The following is a 19708-nucleotide window of genomic DNA, read 5'->3' as shown; positions in this document are numbered from 1 at the left end:
AAAGATGGAAGCACTAAATAGTGAGGAAGATAAAAGCAAGGAATAGATACTACTGTAAAATTCAACTGAGGTTAAACTGGCAGTGGCTGCACCTTTAAAACAGTCACTCCAGTCTATATTCGGGTCTAATGATTTCAATGGAGATAATTATTGTGCTGTTCTTTAATATGTGACAAATTTGGTTTGGCCATTCTGTATACTGCTCTGACCCAATTTCACCTCAATATTATTCAATATATTCAATTCAAATCACTGCCTTAAGAAGGGCGGAAAATCAGAGGGTAGGTAGTTTATTTAATTTATTCATTGGGATACAGAACAGAATAGGCTCTCCCAGCCATGCCACCCAGCGAACTCTGATTTAACCCTAGTCTAATCACGGGACAACTTACATGGTCTGTACGTCATTGGACCATGAGAGTAAGTTGGAGCACCTGGAGGAAACCCATGTGGTCATGTGGAGTATGTGCAAACTCCTTACAGACAGTGGTGGGAAAATAACCTTGTTCGCTGGTACAGTAAAGCATTATGCTAACCATTACACTGTGAGCTACCATGTAGTATGCACACAGCTCATCATTATTCAGAATTTTTCAAATTCTTCACAAAAAACAATTTTGAATGCTTTTTCAAGAAGACTTTATCATAGGTAATTAGTTCACAAGTGTAATCCAAGAGAAAATCTCCACAGTACGATAATATCTTGTTGTTTGTTAGTCCTATTACTAATTATCAAACATTAATGATATTACTAACAAATTCATGGCAGCATACTTTAAACAAAACATTTTCTTATTCTGCAGCAAGTTTACACTATAATAGTACAGGTTAAGTTTTTAATTATTTTCCTTCTCCAAAGTAGACAAGGATTTTAGATACAAAGATACTATAAATAATTCAAAAATATTCCTCCAATTGTATAAATGATCAAAAACATTGGAAATCTTTGTACAAAGCAAACTAATCACATCAGTATCAAAAGTAGAACAAACAGATTAAAATACAGTTTTAAATTCTGACTAGTTTATTCAAGCAGGCTCTTGACAAAAAATGCTGGCCTGTTTCTTTAAATGACCATGTGATGCATTCAGTCATTCCATTTGCTAGCCCTTGGACTGTATGACTGTTCACAGACACATCTGAATACTGCAGAAATGTGATGGTGGTTTTTGCTTTGGCTATCCATTTGGGCTCTGAGGTTTGTGGTTTCCCAGTTTACTGGGAGGAAAAAAATTCTATTTGTTTCTTCATATCTTAAGTATAGGTCCACGTGTTATTGATTTTCTGCAAGGGAAATAAATATTTCCTATCTACTATATCTAGGCTTCATACAAAATGTGCGATGCTGTATCTAAGCGACAGTCACTGTTGAAATTGCAAAAAGAAATTATTTATTTATAAATTAGCATTTCATTTGGCCTTAATGAAAATCAGAATTCATTGAACATTTATCTGATGGGGTTCATCTGGTTTCTGAGCACACTGGGGGAATAATGAACTAAGTGCTTAGGGAGAGGAATGATTCCAACAATCTGGTTACTAACCACCTCCCTCCCGACACCAATCCCTGCTACTAACCCAATATGCCTACTTTCACCACGCCTGTGATGGAACATCTCCTAACCCATGAGTTAACACAACAGGTCAAAAGTCTGAGCAGACTATAGAAAGATCAGGAGATGAGCTCTATGAGTGAACTTGTTGAAATGAAAGGAGGGGGAGAGTGAAGAGCAAGTGGAGCACAGTGAGATCAGTGAGGTCTCTTTGCACCCTACACTTATGGAAAATGCCTTAAAACAAGCATGTTTTATGAAAGAAGAAGGTACTTCAATCAGAATAAGTGTGGTTAAAAATTGGAAAGGGAAAATTAACTCAAAAATCAAATGTTGCAACATGCACCTTAAATTTAACCTACGCTGCTGGAACCTTGCAGTAGTTGCCAAGAAGCTTTCGACATTTGCGGATAATTTTATGTCCAGAATAGCATTTCTGGCCAGAATCAAAGAGGCATTAGAACTATAGTTCACACATTTTCTCAGTGCCCTAGAAATGGAAATAAAATTCAAGCAAAATATGAAGCAAGATAGAATGAACAAGGAAATACAGACAAAGGGTTGTAAAAATTAAAAATAAATTATGGCCATTGGGAGAGAATTACGTGCTGCCATTTGTCTTACCAAATAAAAACAGATCTGCTAAGCAATTGTACTGCTATGTAAAATCCTTTAAATAAATAATAATCACTTAATGAATAAAAAACACACTTTACTACACATCTTCAATGGTTACGTTGATCCTTCTCCTCTGATCAACGTAACTCGATGAATAGCTGCTTGATATATGGTTGATGACTTTGAAAAGTGCAGAAACCACTAACAGATTACTCAGACATAGCTGAACAATAGCTGAACTCAGACATAGCTGAACAATGTTACAATCCATCTGGGCAGCATCTGGGCATTTTGATGTAATTGGGATTTGGCAAGTCAAGTTTGATAGTTGGTGCCAAAATCACACTTACAGACCTTTGGACTTCCATCATGCTGCAGCTGTATCAACACCAGACCTAAAAGTATAGAAGGTCAAAACAGAAATCTATTTTGTAATATTATAGATAAAGCAATCTTTAATTAATCTGCCACAGAAGATCTTATTTTCCCCTTTTATAGTAATTGAGAATTTATAGATCTAAAATCGAATAAAAGAGCAGAAGATCAAACTAGTCTTGGGTTAGAATGATCAATATGCTTCACTTCCTCTTTCTTCAGGATACACAGTCTGATAACTTGTGGTCTATGCTGTAATCCATAAATTGTGAATGGCAGTGAATGTTACTGGGTATAACATGCTTTTGGCTGGTCATTGAAGGCAATTTTCAGGATGCTGAAGAATTCTCAAGTTCAAACTAAACATCTTCAATGTGAAATTGTGCCATTTCAAGGGCTATGCCTTTTAAAATTTCCATTTCATTTACAAATAACAAACGTAAGTACTTTTTCTTCCTCTCTCTCTGTGCTGGGCAGCAATCTTGCCACTTCTTTAGCATTTGTCCGTTTTTTACAAGGCCGAGATGTTAACTTGATGCTCAACCCAGCACGGATGGGAAGTGTGCAAGGAGCCTGCTGGATTTGAACCTGAGACCACTCACCTTGAAGTCCGGTGCAGATGCTGTTACACCACCAGCCGGCTGAACCATAAATACATTCTTTCATACATTCTCGTCATATATTCTTTGTAAGCATGCTTATACAAAACTCTCATTGAAAAATGAGTGCCTATTATGGTTTAATTTCTAGATTACTTGCATCAGGATACCTTTCTTAAAATGTCAAGAAACTGCAGAGAGTTGTGGTCACAGCTCAACAAATCAAAAAAACCAGCCTTCTCTCCTTGGACTCTGACTACATTTCTCGCAGCCTTGGAAGAGCAGCCAACATAATTAAAGACCCCTCCCATCTTGAATATTTTGTCTTCTCCCCTCTCTCATTGGATAGAAACTTAATAGCTTGGACGCACGTACCAGAAGGCTCAAGCACAACTTTCATCTCAATGTATGAAGACTGTCGAGTGGATCTCTTACAATAAAAATGAAGTCTTGATCTCATAATCTAACTGTAATGGCTTACACCTTACTGTCTACCTGCATTGCACCTTCTCTGTAATTGTAACACTATATTATGTTTGAGGTTTTCCCTTGTACTAACTTGATTCACTGATGTGGTGAAAAGATCTGTACAGATGACATGCAAAACAAACTTTTTCACTGTATCTCAGTCTTGCACCTACTAGAAATAAAACCAACCCTTTAATTGAGAAGAATCCTTTACAAACATACCATCAGTCTGGCGTTTCATTGTTAAATAGCGAAAAGCTACATTGTGCCAGTCAATAATATCTTCAATCTGCATTGGACCATTTTGCTTTATGCCTCGCAAGAATCCAGCTGTGGAGAAGGATATGTTAGAAGTCACTTTTATTATATTCACACATATCTAAAGTAAAAACTATTTTTCTATTGTTTCATATTCCTCCAGTCATATTTTTTCAAATGGTTTAGATTAAGTTATTGTCTATTTTTTCTTGACTGCTAATCTCAATCCTCGTAAATCCAAAAAATCTTGAATGAGACAGTAAATCAAGCCATTAAAATGTCCCTTTGATTAATTTTCTTTCATTTTTCCATTCTCTCTCCTGAGGAACTTCTATATTTATGCATTTTATATTCATTGACAAGTGTGTACATTGTCTTTTATCCATAATCCCCAGAAACTGTAGGCAGACAAATTTCAGTCTAGAAACAGCAAAAATTTTCTCTGTAAACTTCGCCTCATCTGAGTGATATGTTCAAATGTAATTAATTTTTCTAATGAAAATTTCAGGACCAAAAAATGTGAAATCTATCTATTTTACTCTACTTTTTAAAAATTGTGGGCATCATTGGTAAGGCCGGAATAATTGTCTTTGAGAAGGTGGTGACTTTAGACATTAATCTGTTGATGAATCATTTGAATGAAGCAACAATGCTGTATTACCAGTGAGAAAGAGGTGTACAATGAGGCAGAAATTCATTGTAGAGGGAGTAGATTTGTGGGGAAGTGGATGTTCAAAGATAACAGTCAACATCAAACATGGTGCTTTTTATTTACCCATGTTGATTGGCAATTTCACAAATGACAAAATACTTATCAAGTAGGCTTTTTAAAGCTCAGTAAGGAAACAGATGCTATTAAACTTCAAAGAGTACAAGACATTTTTCCAGGCCTCCTTATCTTTTATGTTCACATATTGAAACAGAGGGTCAGATTTTGTTGTCAGGGGAAGTAGAAAGAGAATCATTGGCCTCCAAATGTAAAGCAAAACTCTTTACTGATCTGTGGTTGCCTCCTGTACCAGAGTGCAGAGCGTCAACGACACATGCTTGCTCCAAAGTTAAGTTAATATCTCACAGCTTAAAAAGAAGTGTTTCAGCTGCTAATTATTCTTCACATGTAGGCAAAAAAAAAAACTGTGCTATCTTCCAACAACATTTGCTGCATTATCTATTCATTTTTGCAATTTATAGTCAGTTTATATCTTTGCCCGGGGCTGCTGCCTCAAAACAATCATGTTTTAAAGAGTTCAGGATCAAAAAGTTATTTCTACATTGTGAAATTTGTTAATACAAAAAGGAGCCAATCTTGTACCTTCAGGAGAGATCTGTGCTGCTCTTTTAGAGGTGCTTTGTATCCATCCGACAGGTGTATGTGACAACATGTCAATGGAGCGTGTATCCGATATGGTGTCGAGGTTATCTCCTTCATTCATCAATTCCCGGCCCTCCATAGAGCAGAGTTTACCTATGGGTTTGGAATACAGACACCAATCAAAATTCCCCAGTCTTGGAAACGTGACTGCTATGCATCCACTTGGGAAAGGAAGTGAACCGAGGAATGAAATTGGAAAATGAAACTATTACCTTTTCCTAAAAGGAGAAAACATAACAAAAAATGAAATATAAATCAATTCAAAAGAGAAAAGATAGATTAATTCTGACAGGCAGCTTACCTGATGCGTGAAGTGCTTTTTTGATGCTGATTGGATCATTGTGGGGTAACTTTAGAGAAACTTTAAACAATCTATTAAGGGGAAAATTTTCTCAGTAAGTGAGAGTTCTTTCCCCCATAACAGGTGTCTAAAATCTGAGGGCGTAATTTTAAGTCGAGGTATGAGAGCGTTCGAGGTAAGCTATGGAACTTTTTTCACTTGGAGAATGGTAGAAATCGGAAATGTATTGCTTGATAAGCAAATCAGGGCTGGTACTGTCACACCATTTTAAAAGTACCTGGATGAACACTTGAATCACCATGGCATAGAAGATTACGGACCAAGAGCTGATCAAGTCTAGATTGGTACTTCACAACAGGAGGAGCAGGCCCGTTTCTGTACCATGTAACTCTACTGAACAGTGTTAATGCCCATTTATTTATGCAGAAATTATGTTCAGAGGATGGAATGGTTTTTGAGTGAAGGCAAGCATTACTATTGGACTGGACAGAACATGAAAAACATTAGACTGACTACATGCAGGCAGGTGGCATTAGTTAGAATGGAAACACGGTAGTTGCAGTCACAATGGGCCAGAGCCTGAGCCTGTGCTAAGTTCGGTCAGCATAGGTGCACCACAAGGCTGTGTGCTAAGCCCCCTGCTCTACTCGCTTTACACTTACAACTGTGTGCCTAAGCACAGATCCAATGCCATAGATCTGTGTCATTCAAGTCTGATGACCCAGGTCTGTACCAGAAAACCAGGTATGACTTGCAGAGGGCTATTTCAAGCAAAGTTAAATATGGCATTGGGTTTGTGTTAACACTCATTGTCCACCCTGCTGGTGTGGACTTCCATTGATTCTGTTATGATCATTGGATTTATTGAGTATGCCCGCAAGAAAATGAATCTCAGGGTTGTATATGTTGACATATATGTACTTTGATAATAAACTTACTTTGAAATTTTAACTTCCTATATTCTATGCTCTATTGACAATGGAGTGAATAGTGGAGAGTGCAAAGTGGAATGTATTTTCTTCCCAATGGTAGAAGTTTACTGTGGCAACTGGATCTGCAGCTTGATGACCTTTGACTAGTACGAGAGAATGAGGACGTGATAGATAGGAGCTACAGGGAGGTAGTCACCCATAGATTGCAAGTGACAGGTAACTACGTGACTGTCAGGAGAAGGAGGGGAAATGCACAGCCAGTGCAGCGTATACCTGCGGCTGTTCCCTCCTGCTGGAAACAGATAAATGAACTGGTAGGTTATGGAGGGAGACTACAGATGGAGTAAATCTAAAGCAGTACAAAAAAAAGCTGTATGAACTCGGTGGAAATCTGAAGCAGTACCAAACAGAAAGTTGCAAGAGCTCAGCGGATAGAAACAGGCTGTTGCGTTTCGGGTTGAGGCTTTTCATGAGGTTTGGGGGATATAGGGAATATGACAGTGTACTGACAGATGAGATTAGTTTAGATTGGCATCATGATCAACATAGACTCTATTCCAAAGCCGTAATGATTGACGTTCTATTTGTTTGCGGGATTGTGGGGAAACACTGCAAAGAAGGTATTAACCTTTGTGGTATTGCAATAATGGTTTAAGTGCCCACAATAAGCCTTAGGTGCACTGCGATATGTGATCTACTTGTTTTGAGGGTGGCAACAAAGAGGGTGCTGCATATTTTATATTTGGACATCATGAAAATTTATATGTTATGAGTCTGGTGATTTCGAATGGATGGCTATTATCTGGAGCTGTTGCCCGGAAAGCTCCAGTGAGTTCAATGACCTCACTCTGCTCCAACATTTCAACAATCCTATTTCCCACGGGATTTCTCTCCCCTTTACACCATTGCAATTATGATTAATCATGTTATCACACAAGTATGCATTGAATTCTTTAAAATTACAGAGATACAAATATGTCAAGTGATTGTAGAATAATGTCATTCAATCATTTTCAAGCTGAGTGGAATCTCTACAGATTAAATTTGTTTCTGGCATCATAATTCTTGTATAATCCTTTTTCAAATGTTAGAAATACAAGAAGAATTTAATATATCTTCATTATTTAGACTCTGTATTTTGATTCATACATTTAACCTAATCTATCAATCTACTTAAGAACAAGATCAAATGTGACTAAAACTTTCACATGCTATGGTTAGTTTTTGTGAATAGTCAGAAATGTTTTTTTTTTGTGAATGAAAACAAGTTGTCGAGGAATTAGGTCCAAGTTTTAGGGTTGTGTGGCTGGAAGGTCAAAATAATTTGGATAACCTTAAAGAATTGTTGGAGTTTGGGAAGGGTTGTCAGTTGGGATAAGTATTTTATCAGTGATATGATCGTGGTTGTGTGGATGGTATGGTCTGTACCTCGGGGCCTGAGGGGAAGTGAGGAGAAGAATCAAGATCAAGAAATGGGAAGACGGGCCTGTAATTGTGGCTGAGTATCACGGCAGTGATGAGTCAAGTGGTAGAGACAGCAAAGCTACCGCAAATTAGGGAATGAAAGTTGATATCAAGATCCTTCAACTGGACTGGGACTGTGACAATTCAGAGGTTCTAATGAGAATTGTAGAGGAGGGGTTGACTGAGAAATGGGGGAAGAATGGGAAGCAAAGGGAAGAAGGATGCAGGTAAGGAACCCATCAGAAACGGACTCTACTTCATGTTGAGGTTGAAGACCAAGTTCTGGATCAAAATATTTACCCCCAATGCTTGACAACAAATGTTGAATGAGGGAACTATACAATTTTGTTCATGGATAATATGGAAATGAGGTCAGGGTTATAAGGGTGGCAAGGTACCAAGTCAAAAGTGTAGAATGGTGTGAAATGCCCCAGAACTAGCCATTATCAAGTTTCAACAGGAAATCAAAAACATTTTCAATTGCTTATGTGCTCAAAAAAAGTGTTATTCAGATGAAATTCTAGAGGCTTAGGGATTTAGTACCAGTGTGAAATGAGGACTATATGAAGGAAAAAGTGAACAATGAAAAGAAAGAAGGATTGGTGAAGCAGAAAGATGTAGCTTGTACAGAAGCTGCATCATAGCTCCTAGTGACCTGGGTTAAATTCAAACCTTCAGGGCTATATGTGTGCAGTTTGTAAATTCCCCCTGTTACTATGGAGTTTACCCCAGATGTTTTCCTTCTGCCTGCCAAATTAACCTGGTAGACAGAGTTGCCACAGTAAATTGCCTTGTGTAGATCAGTGATAGAATCTGAGGGAAATCATTGGGAATGTAGCAAGAAAAAATAAGGGCTAATATATCCTAGCCTTGCTATTGACATCCCCCCCCCCCCCACCCAAAAATTAAAGTGGTAAAAGAAGTAATCACAGGGCATATGAAAAAGCTCCAGAATTTTTACCCTAGCAAAATGTTAAAGGAATATTTTCATGAGTTGGGTAAATAGGATGGAATCTGATGAGTCAATTGAAGAATAAAGAGGAAAGGTAGAAGAGAGACTTTCACACCATTGGCTGACTACATCAACTCAGAGACATAAGAATAGTACATCTGCCTAAACCCTGCCACCAACTCAGATACTGTAACGGGACAAAAACTAGAGTCCATCTCGAAACAGATTGCTCCAACTTCCTCAATATTTAATGCTTTCACCTCAGTGTGAAAGGCTTACATAAGAAGGGATTTTTAAAGTGCATCCTAGAGAGCTTTTTAAGCCAGTCAGCAGAAGATTTACCCAGATCTCACTTTTGGGACTGTAGCCAATCAATGCAGGGGGTATCAATGGGCATTCATTTCCAAATTACTGACGACAATTCTCTATATTTAAAGTTGTTATTGTAAAAGCACAAAGAAAGTCCAGAAATAAGGATCCAAGATTAGGAGAAGGCTGATTTGCATATGTAGACGGAATAGATACCTCGAGGCAAGAATGCATGCAAACTGGGAGTCATTCAAATTGAATTAGAGTAGAACTCTGATTACCTGGCACCTTCAGGACTTGATGGTGCATAGGCCAAGTGATCAGGTTATTTTAGTCATCCTGTCTTTTGAGAGCATATAAACACAATGGATGAAAACAGTGGTGGGGATAACTTCTATCCTGCTGGTATCAGACTCTTGAATGGACCTCTCATATGCCTGAAGGTGAACTCTTGGACTTCAAATTGACCTGGCCGTGGCCCCTGGACTTTATTTGTCTTACTGCACTGCACTTTCTTTGTAACTGTAACACAGTGTTCTGCAGCAACAGACAATCTGCAGGAGGAATTCAACAGGTTGAGCACCATCTGTGGGAGGAAAGGAATTGTTGACATATTGGGTCAGAATCCTGCATCATAAATTATTCTTTTACTACCTCAATGTACTTGAGCAAGGCATGATCTGTCTGGATGCAAACAAAAGCTTTTCACTGTACACGTGGAAATAATAACCAATGCCAATTTTGCGTGACTCCAATGAGTCTGCGCCTATTAAAGGTGCAAACCAGACTCTGCTCTTTCACGCAAATCCCTCGGTTTCCTGTGCCTTTTGGTTTACTCTTGTCAGTTTCCCTAAGTACTCAAGCTAGGAAAATCAGGGCTATAATGGATGCATAAAGGCTTGAGATGGCAACTGCTTTGCACGTGACTGCAAGAAACTGCAGAGATTTGTGAACACAGCTCAACACATCGTTGAAACCAGTTCCCCTCCATGGACTCTGTCTACACTTCTCATAATCTCAGTAAAGCAGCTAACATAATCAAGGATCCCACCCACCCTGCCCATTTTCTCTTCTCTCCTCTTCCATTGGTCAGAAGATACAAAAACCAGAAAACACATACCACCATGCTCCAAGACAGTTTCTACTTAGTTGCCATAGTTCCCTAGAAAGCAAAGAACATAAAACATTGCACAGTACAGACCCTTTGGCTAACAGGTACTATCCTTTGTTAACCTACTCTAAAGTCAATCTAATCCTACCCTCTTACATAGCCCTCTATTTTTCTATCATCCATGTGCCCTAATGTATCTGCCTCAACGCCCACCCCTGGCAGGGCATTCCCTGTATAAAGAACTTGACTTTGACATCTGCTCATACTCTCCTCCAATCACCTTAAAATCATGCCCACTGGTATTAGCCATTTAAACCTAGCAGTCCACTCAACCTATGCCTCTTACCATCTTCTGCGCCTCTATCAAGTCATCGCCTGTCCTGTCACTCCAATAAGTTTGACTCTTGACCTCACAGTCTACCTTGTGATCTTCCTCCTTATTGTTTACTTGCGGTTTTTCCTGTTATATTGCTACACTCAGCTGCTACTAATAGTACATTCTGCATTGTTATTGGTTCTACCTCAATGGACTGTGTAATGATTTGATCTGTATGAACAGTATGCAATAAATGCTTTTCACTGTATCTCCCTACATATAATGTGACACTAATAAATCAATTCCTTTCCAAATTTAACTTCACTCATGAAGTACTTGTAAAAAATTTGGTCCACCCTTTCAAATGAATATAAATCACTGACTTACCCCTATGCTTGCACAGCATTTTGATGTAGTAGAAAAGATTGGTGCATAGATTGAACGGAGAAGGGGTCCCTGATTTTCTGATCATGTCACGGATTAACATGGCCCTCCCAAACTTCCACTCAGTGTCTGATTGTGCCTGGATTCGCTGGTAAGTGTCGCTCATCATAGCAATCAGCAAGTTGATCAGGACAATCAGAGTCATGACAAGATACATTCCAAAAACAAACTTGACAATGAACTGGGTAAAAATGGGCGTCCGATACAATGTGGGTAAGGAGTCTGGATCCATCATACCAAACAGAGCAAAGAAAAGTAAGACAGTAATATCCAATGGGTCTTGAATGTCATATGCCTCTTCAGAACCTGATCTATTTCCAGCAGACGGTTTGAGTGGTGGTACAGGATATACAGGTTGGTAAACTGCTGTGAGTTGCATGGTGAAAGCTACATGAAACAGAGCAAGGATGACTGCAAACCTGGCCAGGTCCTTCATCAGGTCTCGGATGATGATAGCCCAGGGGCCGAAGAGGTGGTGGAAGGTGAGAAACTCCAGAAACTGCACAAAGCAGAGGGTCATGGCTACTGCAAGGAAAATATTTCGTGCAAAAAAGCAATGGAGCCGCTCATGGTCCCGGAAGGCAAATGCAAGCAGGTGACAGAAGACAGCAACAGCCGAAAATCCCAAGAGAAATATCCGAATCCATGCCAATCCTGCTCTCTCCCCTGGGTGGGTCAGCTCAGAGACCAGCATTCCGGAAAGCCAAGCCAGCAGGAGCCATTCGTTCCAACAGGGAAGCATCCGACCTTCATATATCGGGCTCAGGGGGGGATAGACTATTGTTAGTATAAACAGCACCAGGAGGAAGATATGAGAAACCAAATGACTCATGAATTTCATAATTGGAATCCTGTTAAACTGGTGAACTGGGAGGGAGAAGAGCAGCCAAATAGGAGGGCAGATGACGAAGATAAAAAACAAAAGGACTATTTTCCAGTGGGCCCACTTCAAGTTGCCATACCAGACGTCAGTTAGGTATTTCTGTACCGCTGGGTGAGCTACCACTTCCTTCTGTTCGTACTCTATTAAGGAGTCCAGCATGGTGGTGCCCCGGTGATCCACAGCACGAAGCAAATAGCCAGCACTCTTGCAACCAGATGCCACCGTAAGCAGCTCACTGGCCATGTTCTCACAGTACTTGGCAGCTTCCAGCAACTCCCTGTATCTCTCCTTTTCCTTCAGAGCCGTGATGCCAAAAGCATGGGAGAGTTTGACGGCTGTGTCCATGGGGGCAGCTGAGTGCAGGACAAACTCTTCAATGACCCTGTTCCCATTCAGTTTTCCACAGACCATGAGATCAAAGAGGAACTGCAACAAAATCCGTAAGAATTATGTTAGTTCTTCATTAATGCACTGACAAAATCAGAACAATCCAGCAATTGTAATTATATTTATAGTGAATCTTATCCATTGAAATCTCTGAAAACCTTTCACATAATTAAAGCACAGTGATAGTGTGAAATGATTGACAGCCCATCTCTTGCAGACTTATGTAGTATACCCCAGAGAAATACAACTAGCCAGTTCTCAATAAACGCTCCCTCGTATCCTTCACATAACTTTGCCGATATATTATTTTATTCTTTTTACCCGCTTCAGCATGCTTGATTTCCATAAGGTTTACAAGATTAATACCAGGAATGGGGAATTTGGATTAAGAGGGAAGGTTGGAGATGTAAGGCTTGTGTCTATTGGAGTTTAGGAAAGTGAGAGTTACTTCTATGAGATCTGCTGAGGTCTTCACATGGTAGATGTAGTGAGGCTGTTTCTTCTTGTGGAAATATCTAGGACTAGGTGTCAATGTTTAAAAATATGAGGTCACCCACTTAATACTGGCTGCAATACTATATAAAAAATATATTTTTGTCTTTTAAGTAAGAAGACAAAAAATATAGGCAATAATCAAGATGAGCCCTCACTGTACTCTGTAGAATTGCAACAAAACCTCTTTATTTTTAAATATCTCAATGCCATTTGCCTTTTTAATTATGTGTTGAACTTGCCTGCTAGCTCTTAGTGATTCATGCACCAGAACACCTAGGTCTTTCTGTACTTAACTCACTTACAATCTTTCTTCATTTAGGCAATAATCTACTTTTTTGATTTTTTTAAACAAAGTACATGACCTCACACTTCCCTGATTAAACCTTTGCTCACTCATTCAATCTGTCTATATTCCATTGCAGACTGCTATTTTATACAAAAGACATACTTCACAAAAATGTAAAGTATACTTATGAAAGCAAAAATATTTAGAAAATGACTTGAAGGCAACATGAAGGAATAAATATTTGCTTTCATCTGGAATGAAAGAACAGTAAAAGTTTGTTTAATAGTGTCACTCAAAGTGAACTGGATAAATTTTCAAAGAGCTATAGGGAAAGTGCAGAGACAGAAAGCATATCTGAGTTTTCATTTCAAGGCTTCTGAGTAACATTGAAAAATATACTTCTGAGATGTGCTATAAAATGTTGGATCCAGGTGCAGTTGGTTCTAGTCTGCACTGTTCAGAGTTTTGAACTTCCATCACCTACCTTGCGGTCCTCTGTCAGTTTCAAGGTTAGGTTATTCTTTTGGATTAAAAAACTCACCACCTCCTGGTGGTGGTCAGCTGCTGCATACTGAATGGGTGTCTTTCCCTCCTTACATTCCAACTTGGGAGAAGCTCCATTTTCCACCAGGAACTGTACTGTATCCAGGGAACCAGACTTTGCTGCAAAATGCAAAGGAGTCCAACTATTCTGAAAAAAGAACAAGAAAAAAGCTTACTTAATCCAGTTCTCTGCAAACACTTTCCTCTCACACTTCTCTAGTTCTCTAACTGTTAGAAGAACTGAGCCCATACTCATAGCTGGAGATATTTAACTGAGGCACATACATTAGGGACATATAAAAGTTTCGTAGAAAAGGACATGGATGAAAGAAAAATGAAGGGCTATGTGGGAGGGAAGGGATGGATTGTTCTTGGATAGGGTAAAGGGTCATCACAACATCATGGGCTGAAGAGCCTCTACTGTGCGGTAATGTTCGATGCTCTATGATTCCTTTACTGTTTGCCCACATCAAGGGGTCAATTATAGTAGCCAGTTATTAATGTCTTTTGGGATTTGGGAGTAAGCCAGAAGAAATCAGAAGGAGAATGCCTGATTCCCAGACAACAAATCTAAATTGTCCTCAAACTTATAAACATTACCTTGCTATTCTTCTTTATTTTATACAACTGCTTATTTATTTACCTTTATTGTAATTTATATTAATTTTTATGTCTTCCATGACAGTCACAAAACAATATATTTTACAGCTTATGAGAGTGATAATAAACCTGAGGTAATGCTGGAGGAACTCAGCAGGCCGGGGCTTACTGCCCTGTGTTGCTTTGGATTTCCAGCATCTGCAGATTTTCTTGTGGTTATAGTAAACCTGATTCTGATTATCGGTTGGGGAATAGAGTGACAGTATGGGGCAGGGGGCAGGGGGTATGGGGGGAAGAAAGTAAATTGAACTTTTATTGCAAGTCCCCAGCACATCCTTAGGCGTGTTGGTTGTGAATGCAAATGGCACATTTCACTGTTTGTTTCAATATACTTGTGATAAATAAATCTGAATCTAAAGTGAAAACTTAATCATTTTATATCCTAACTGGTCTTGGTGTTAATGGAAAAGTCAAGAAGCTGAAAAAATATTATTATTTATAATCTGATGATTAAAATTAAAAATACTCCTGAACGCTCTGATAAGTAAACTAGTTTACTCTTCCTGTAGTCTGTCACCATTGACCAATCTGAAGAATAATGTTGGCTAGTGCAAAGTTTTACAATGGCCAGTTTCGATTTCCACCTATTTCTTTAAGGAGTTTGTACATTCTCCCCGTGACTGTGTGGATTCTTTCAGGGTGTTCTGGTTTCCTTTCGCATTTCAAAGATGTATGGTTAGGGTTAGTGAGTTGTGGGCATGCTATGTTAGCATTGGAAACGCATTGACACTTGTGGGCTGCCCAGTCCAATATTCGCTAATGTGATTTGATGCAAAATGACTCATTTCATTGTATGTTTTGATGTACATGTGACAAATAAAGCTAATCTTTTATCTTTATAATAGGATGCTCTTTGATTTAATCCTCTCTACCCCCTGAACTGCCCAACTTGTGTCTCCTGCCTCCTATCTACTGTCCCTACCCCAACCCTTGCAGATGCTTGACATTAATGCATTTTTATAAATCTTCACCCTCATTTGTCATGTAAAGGTATACCTGCAATTTTCCTTGACACTGACTGGCTGATCTAGAGAGAAATATCTATGCTAATCGCTAGCTGAAGTTTTGCTTTGTGCTTTGGACTACAGATGAACACCTGAAGTTATTTGAGGTGAGGAATCTGCAGCTAAGTTCTTCCGTGCACTCCAATCTTAAGTTCAGAAGTAGCCCCCTTGAAAAGGAATAGGACTGGCTTGGTGCAAGGGTTTTGTATTGTGGTTTGGATTGCAATGTTTTATATACAGTATCTAATCCAATCATGACACAGAAAAGCATGAAAGGAAACTGTACACTGGGCAGTGTGTTTTGCTCCTTTCCACGCACCTTGTCGATGGCATTGATCTCAGCTCCTTGGCCGAGGAGAGCTCGGGCCATCTCAATGTGTCCATTGGCAGCTGCCAGGTGAAGGCAGGTGCATCCCCGATTGTCCTTCAGATGCAGCTGAGAGGTGGATTTACTCAGGAGGAGTCCAACGACTGCAGTGTGACCACTCTGTGCTGCGAGGTGGAGTGGGGTGGCCCTCTGGAAAAAAGTCAACCAGCCACCCTCTTAAATCCACATAGACACCACTTCATCAATGTGTCTACATATGGAAATCAACTTACAATAAAAAATGATCAAGTGGCAAAATAATCTGATAAAATAGGGAATAGCAAATACAAGATGCTGGAGGAACTCAACAGGCCAGGCAGCATCTGCGGAGAGAGGAGTAAACAGTTGATCTTGGCACAAAATGTTGACTTTATTCCAGAGAGGCTGCTTGAGCTACTGAGTTCCTCCAGCATCTTGTATGTGTTTCTCTGGATTTCTAGCAAATGCAGAATCTCTTGTGTCTATGAATCAGATAAATTATGTTTGTTTAGTATCCTCCTGTTCCTGAAGACACTTGCAATATATTACACCACTTACACTGCGAACAAAAGAACATTTGGTTCTTTTGGCTCTTCTCCTAGTTTAAACTTGCCATTATCTGCCAAACCTTCTTAAATGAAGTCATTGCCTACTTGACCTAATATACATGAACAAACAGTGATGACAGCCCACTCATAGACGCACTAGATATCATATTCATCTAGACATGGGTCAATAGGTAGCATCGGGTTCAAAGGCAGTGAATTAAAGTCCCACTCTGGTCAAAAGTGTAGCTTCAGGCAATCAGATGGGCCCAAGCTCTGTCAGTCCTTTGGTGGTACTTGTGGAAGAGAACGTACCAAATTTCGAAATATTATTAAAGAATGCCATAAAGAGAACTCAACTAGATAGGCCTGTTAGAAACAACTATAACTCTCATGCTCAAAGTAAATGTGACTATTCAACCATGCAGGAATGGAACTTTATCTGACAGAAACACATATCAGGAATACCTGGTCATCAGCAACTCTACACCATTGATGTGTTGTAAAATCAGCCACAAATAATTAAATATGCAATTCCAGGTTGTGTTTTCTTGGAAAGTTCACTTATGCAATGGAATTGAAAGGCATGTTTTGTTTTAGGGGTGTAATATATACTCTGAGACACTGTAGACTAAAACACTTGGAGCACGTTCAATGTCACTCATAAATAAATATGAGTGAATATAATTAATAAGTAAGTAGTATGTTTTCTTAGAACAGTTTTTACACGTATGCATGTGCAATCATGGACATCAGTATGAGTATGAATGAAAAAAATACATCTGAATGGGTATGTAATCATGACTGGATTTATATTATGAGATAAAGGTCAGTAAAAACTACAGAAAGGCAGTAAAAGATTCTTAGTGATGGAAAAGTTTTACTATAGTAAGAAAATAGCTTGTTCTTTGTGCCATTATGCCAAAGGTGAATTCCTTTGGAAAAGGTTGGCCCTGGGGACTCAAAATTCATATTATCATTTGTCATATTCCAATTAAGTAATTTTGTGTAACATTCCCTTTGTCAGGAATTTCACTGGAAGGTCTTGCTTTTAGGTGAATAATGCACTTCATTGAAGCTGTCCATTAAAGAATGCCGTCCCTTGGGTACAGGTCGATTTTCTTTAAAAGCAGGAAAGCTGGATGGATATGTTAAATATTTGGGAAGAAATACAAATAAAAAATGCTGGGTAAGCTGGAAGTCAACAGAGGGGTATGCAGGCTTATAATTTCTGATCAATGACTCTTCAACGGACACTGATGAAATGCCAGTGATCCCAAATATTAACCATCATTTCTCTTTTCACACTGCCACCTAAACTATTCAGCTTTCCCAGCATATTTTATTTCAGACCTTTTGCATATGCAGCGTTCCACTTTTGAGATGTTGAAATAAGCTAGGAGGGGGTTCACATGAGATATAAATCTATAGGTAAATAATCTGTTTCTTTGCTGCAAAATTTGATGTAAATTCCAGTTTTATTTTCACAAATGGTACCTTAGACTTAGCACAGAGTGTTGATTACAGTACTGTGCAAAGGTCTTAGGCACATATATAAATTGCTAGAGTGCTTAAGACTTTTGCACAGTACTGTATTTGTCAATGTGAAGTGAAAAGTGAGTTTGTAAATCTGGCAGGAGCAAAAGGTGTTGGGAATGCTGAGGGACAGGAGGCAGTGAAGGAGAGCCAGAGTGGAGGGTGTGGTGCAGGTGCAGAGACACCCAGCACTAAGATACCTGGCAATGACATGTATTTCTAAACAACTGGTTTATTGATCATTACAGAATGTCTGTCTGGTGATCCCTGCTCCCTTCCTTCTCCCTTTCCCTTTTCCTAACCATGATTCTCCTCTTCCTTTCCCTTTCCCACTCTCAGTCCACAAAAGAGACATACATCAGAATCAGGTTTATCATCACTCGCATATGTCATGAATTTTTTTTTTGCGACAGCAGTATAGTACAATACATAAAGTTACTACAGTACTGTGTAAAGGTCTATGAAAAATATAATACACATTCAGCTGTATTATTTGTTTGTATAAAATAATACTGGAATGTCCTAATACCTTTCATTATTACCTATTTAATGTTCAGTATTATTTTTGGGTAAGTTTAAAATGGAGACCTGATATGTTTTCTGATATATATATTTATTTACAGTACTGTGCAAAAAGTCTTAGGCATCTGTACTGTACTGTATATTCTTTAATATATATATTCCTGACGAAGGGTCTCGGCCCGACAGTGCTTCTCCTTATAGATGCTGCCTGGCCTGCTGTGTTCCACCAGCATTTTGTGTGAGTTGTTTGAATTTGCAGCATCTGCAGACTTCCTCATGTTTATTCTTTAATATTAGTCAATTTGGTACATCCAGTACACATCCCTAAGATGATATGACACATATTAATCCTTTTAAGTATTGAATGTCTTTTGAAACTTTCATTTTTGCTAATGGCCAAGGATGATTGTTCTTAAGGAGAAAATTCAACTGGCTGATTCCCATAGATTTATCAAATATGGGGAAGTATCAAACTGTTGCAAAATAACTAAAGAACCTAAATGTATATGAAGAGTTGTTTTAAATACTACTTCATTATAAATTAGGAAATGAGTCATAGAATAAAGTGGCTTGTTTTCTGCTATGTTCCCACCAACCACTGCCTGACGTCATTTGTTATGTACATTTGTTCAGCGGCTGTCACGTCCTGTACTGCACTATTTCTCAGGAATCCTGAGGAATAGAAGAGACACTCTTAGTTATTGCAGCCTTTATCTACTTTGACCAATCAAATCATAAGCTTTCATGCAGATGGTCTTAATGACAATTGCTGAGTGAAAAGCAATAAATCAGTATGTGTATTTTCAAAGATGACTGATCTCTCCAACAGTTCCTGGAAAACAATTATTCCAGACTTACTGAAAGTTGGATTTTATACTCAAGCTTGGCCTTCACTCTGTACTCTGAGTGCTTGCAGTTGTCTTGGGAGCTTGACCCAGAAGGAACACAGCTAGCAGACCAATCTGGCCAAGTGGACTTCTGTCACTGTTGATGGAGTGGTTCAAAGAGTTGTGAGGCTCTAGGTATGTCAGTTGGCAGGTGGCAACTCATCTTTTCCATTGCACAATTGGGCCCTAAATCAGGCACTAAGTTCTATTGTCTTACTCAACCCATCATCCTGCCTTATTCCAGCCAAAGGGTTTTTAAGCAAGGGCTACAGACTTCTATTGAGAGCAGGAGATAAAAGGAAAGCAATCTAGAAAAACACAGGGAGAAGATGCCCTAATTAATAAATAAGAGCAGAAACTTTGCAATAAAGGGGACTGTAGAACCACAGGCTCTTTTTCAGTGTTAGAACTCTCTATGATGGCCATCAAGGGAAATCCAATGCTATGACAGATCAGGACACCATTGGGTTTAATAACTTGACTTTCTCTGCTGAACTAGGTGCAAATGAGACCTTCACTGCACATGATTTTGGCTTCAGACA

General features: G+C 38.9%; 1 protein-coding gene across 12 annotated transcripts in view; it reads right to left on the bottom strand.

The window, feature by feature from the left end:
• Positions 1-622: 622 nt before the first annotated feature.
• trpn1 (transient receptor potential cation channel, subfamily N, member 1) overlaps positions 623-19708 on the bottom strand; it is a 236916-nt gene continuing 217830 nt past the window's right edge. For 8 of the 12 annotated variants that reach the window (XM_059975462.1, XM_059975505.1, XM_059975523.1 and 5 more), the window contains 6 exons: positions 15650-15847; positions 13608-13814; positions 11016-12381; positions 5184-5336; positions 3836-3943; positions 623-2566 (listed from right to left, as the gene is read on the bottom strand). In XM_059975462.1, the coding sequence (XP_059831445.1) occupies positions 2487-2566; positions 3836-3943; positions 5184-5336; positions 11016-12381; positions 13608-13814; positions 15650-15847 (2112 nt within the window). In that variant the 3' untranslated portion in view covers positions 623-2486. Of the gene's footprint in view, positions 2567-3835; positions 3944-5183; positions 5337-9482; positions 9788-11015; positions 12382-13607; positions 13815-15649; positions 15848-19708 lie in introns of those variants that run through there. The other 4 variants (XM_059975479.1, XM_059975529.1, XR_009513281.1 and 1 more) reach the window with 4 other exon arrangements.

The sequence above is a fragment of the Hypanus sabinus genome, chromosome 1 (genome assembly GCF_030144855.1).
Source record: "Hypanus sabinus isolate sHypSab1 chromosome 1, sHypSab1.hap1, whole genome shotgun sequence".
NCBI classification, from domain to species: Eukaryota; Metazoa; Chordata; class Chondrichthyes; order Myliobatiformes; family Dasyatidae; genus Hypanus; species Hypanus sabinus.
This window is presented reverse-complemented; position numbering and strand designations above follow the sequence as displayed.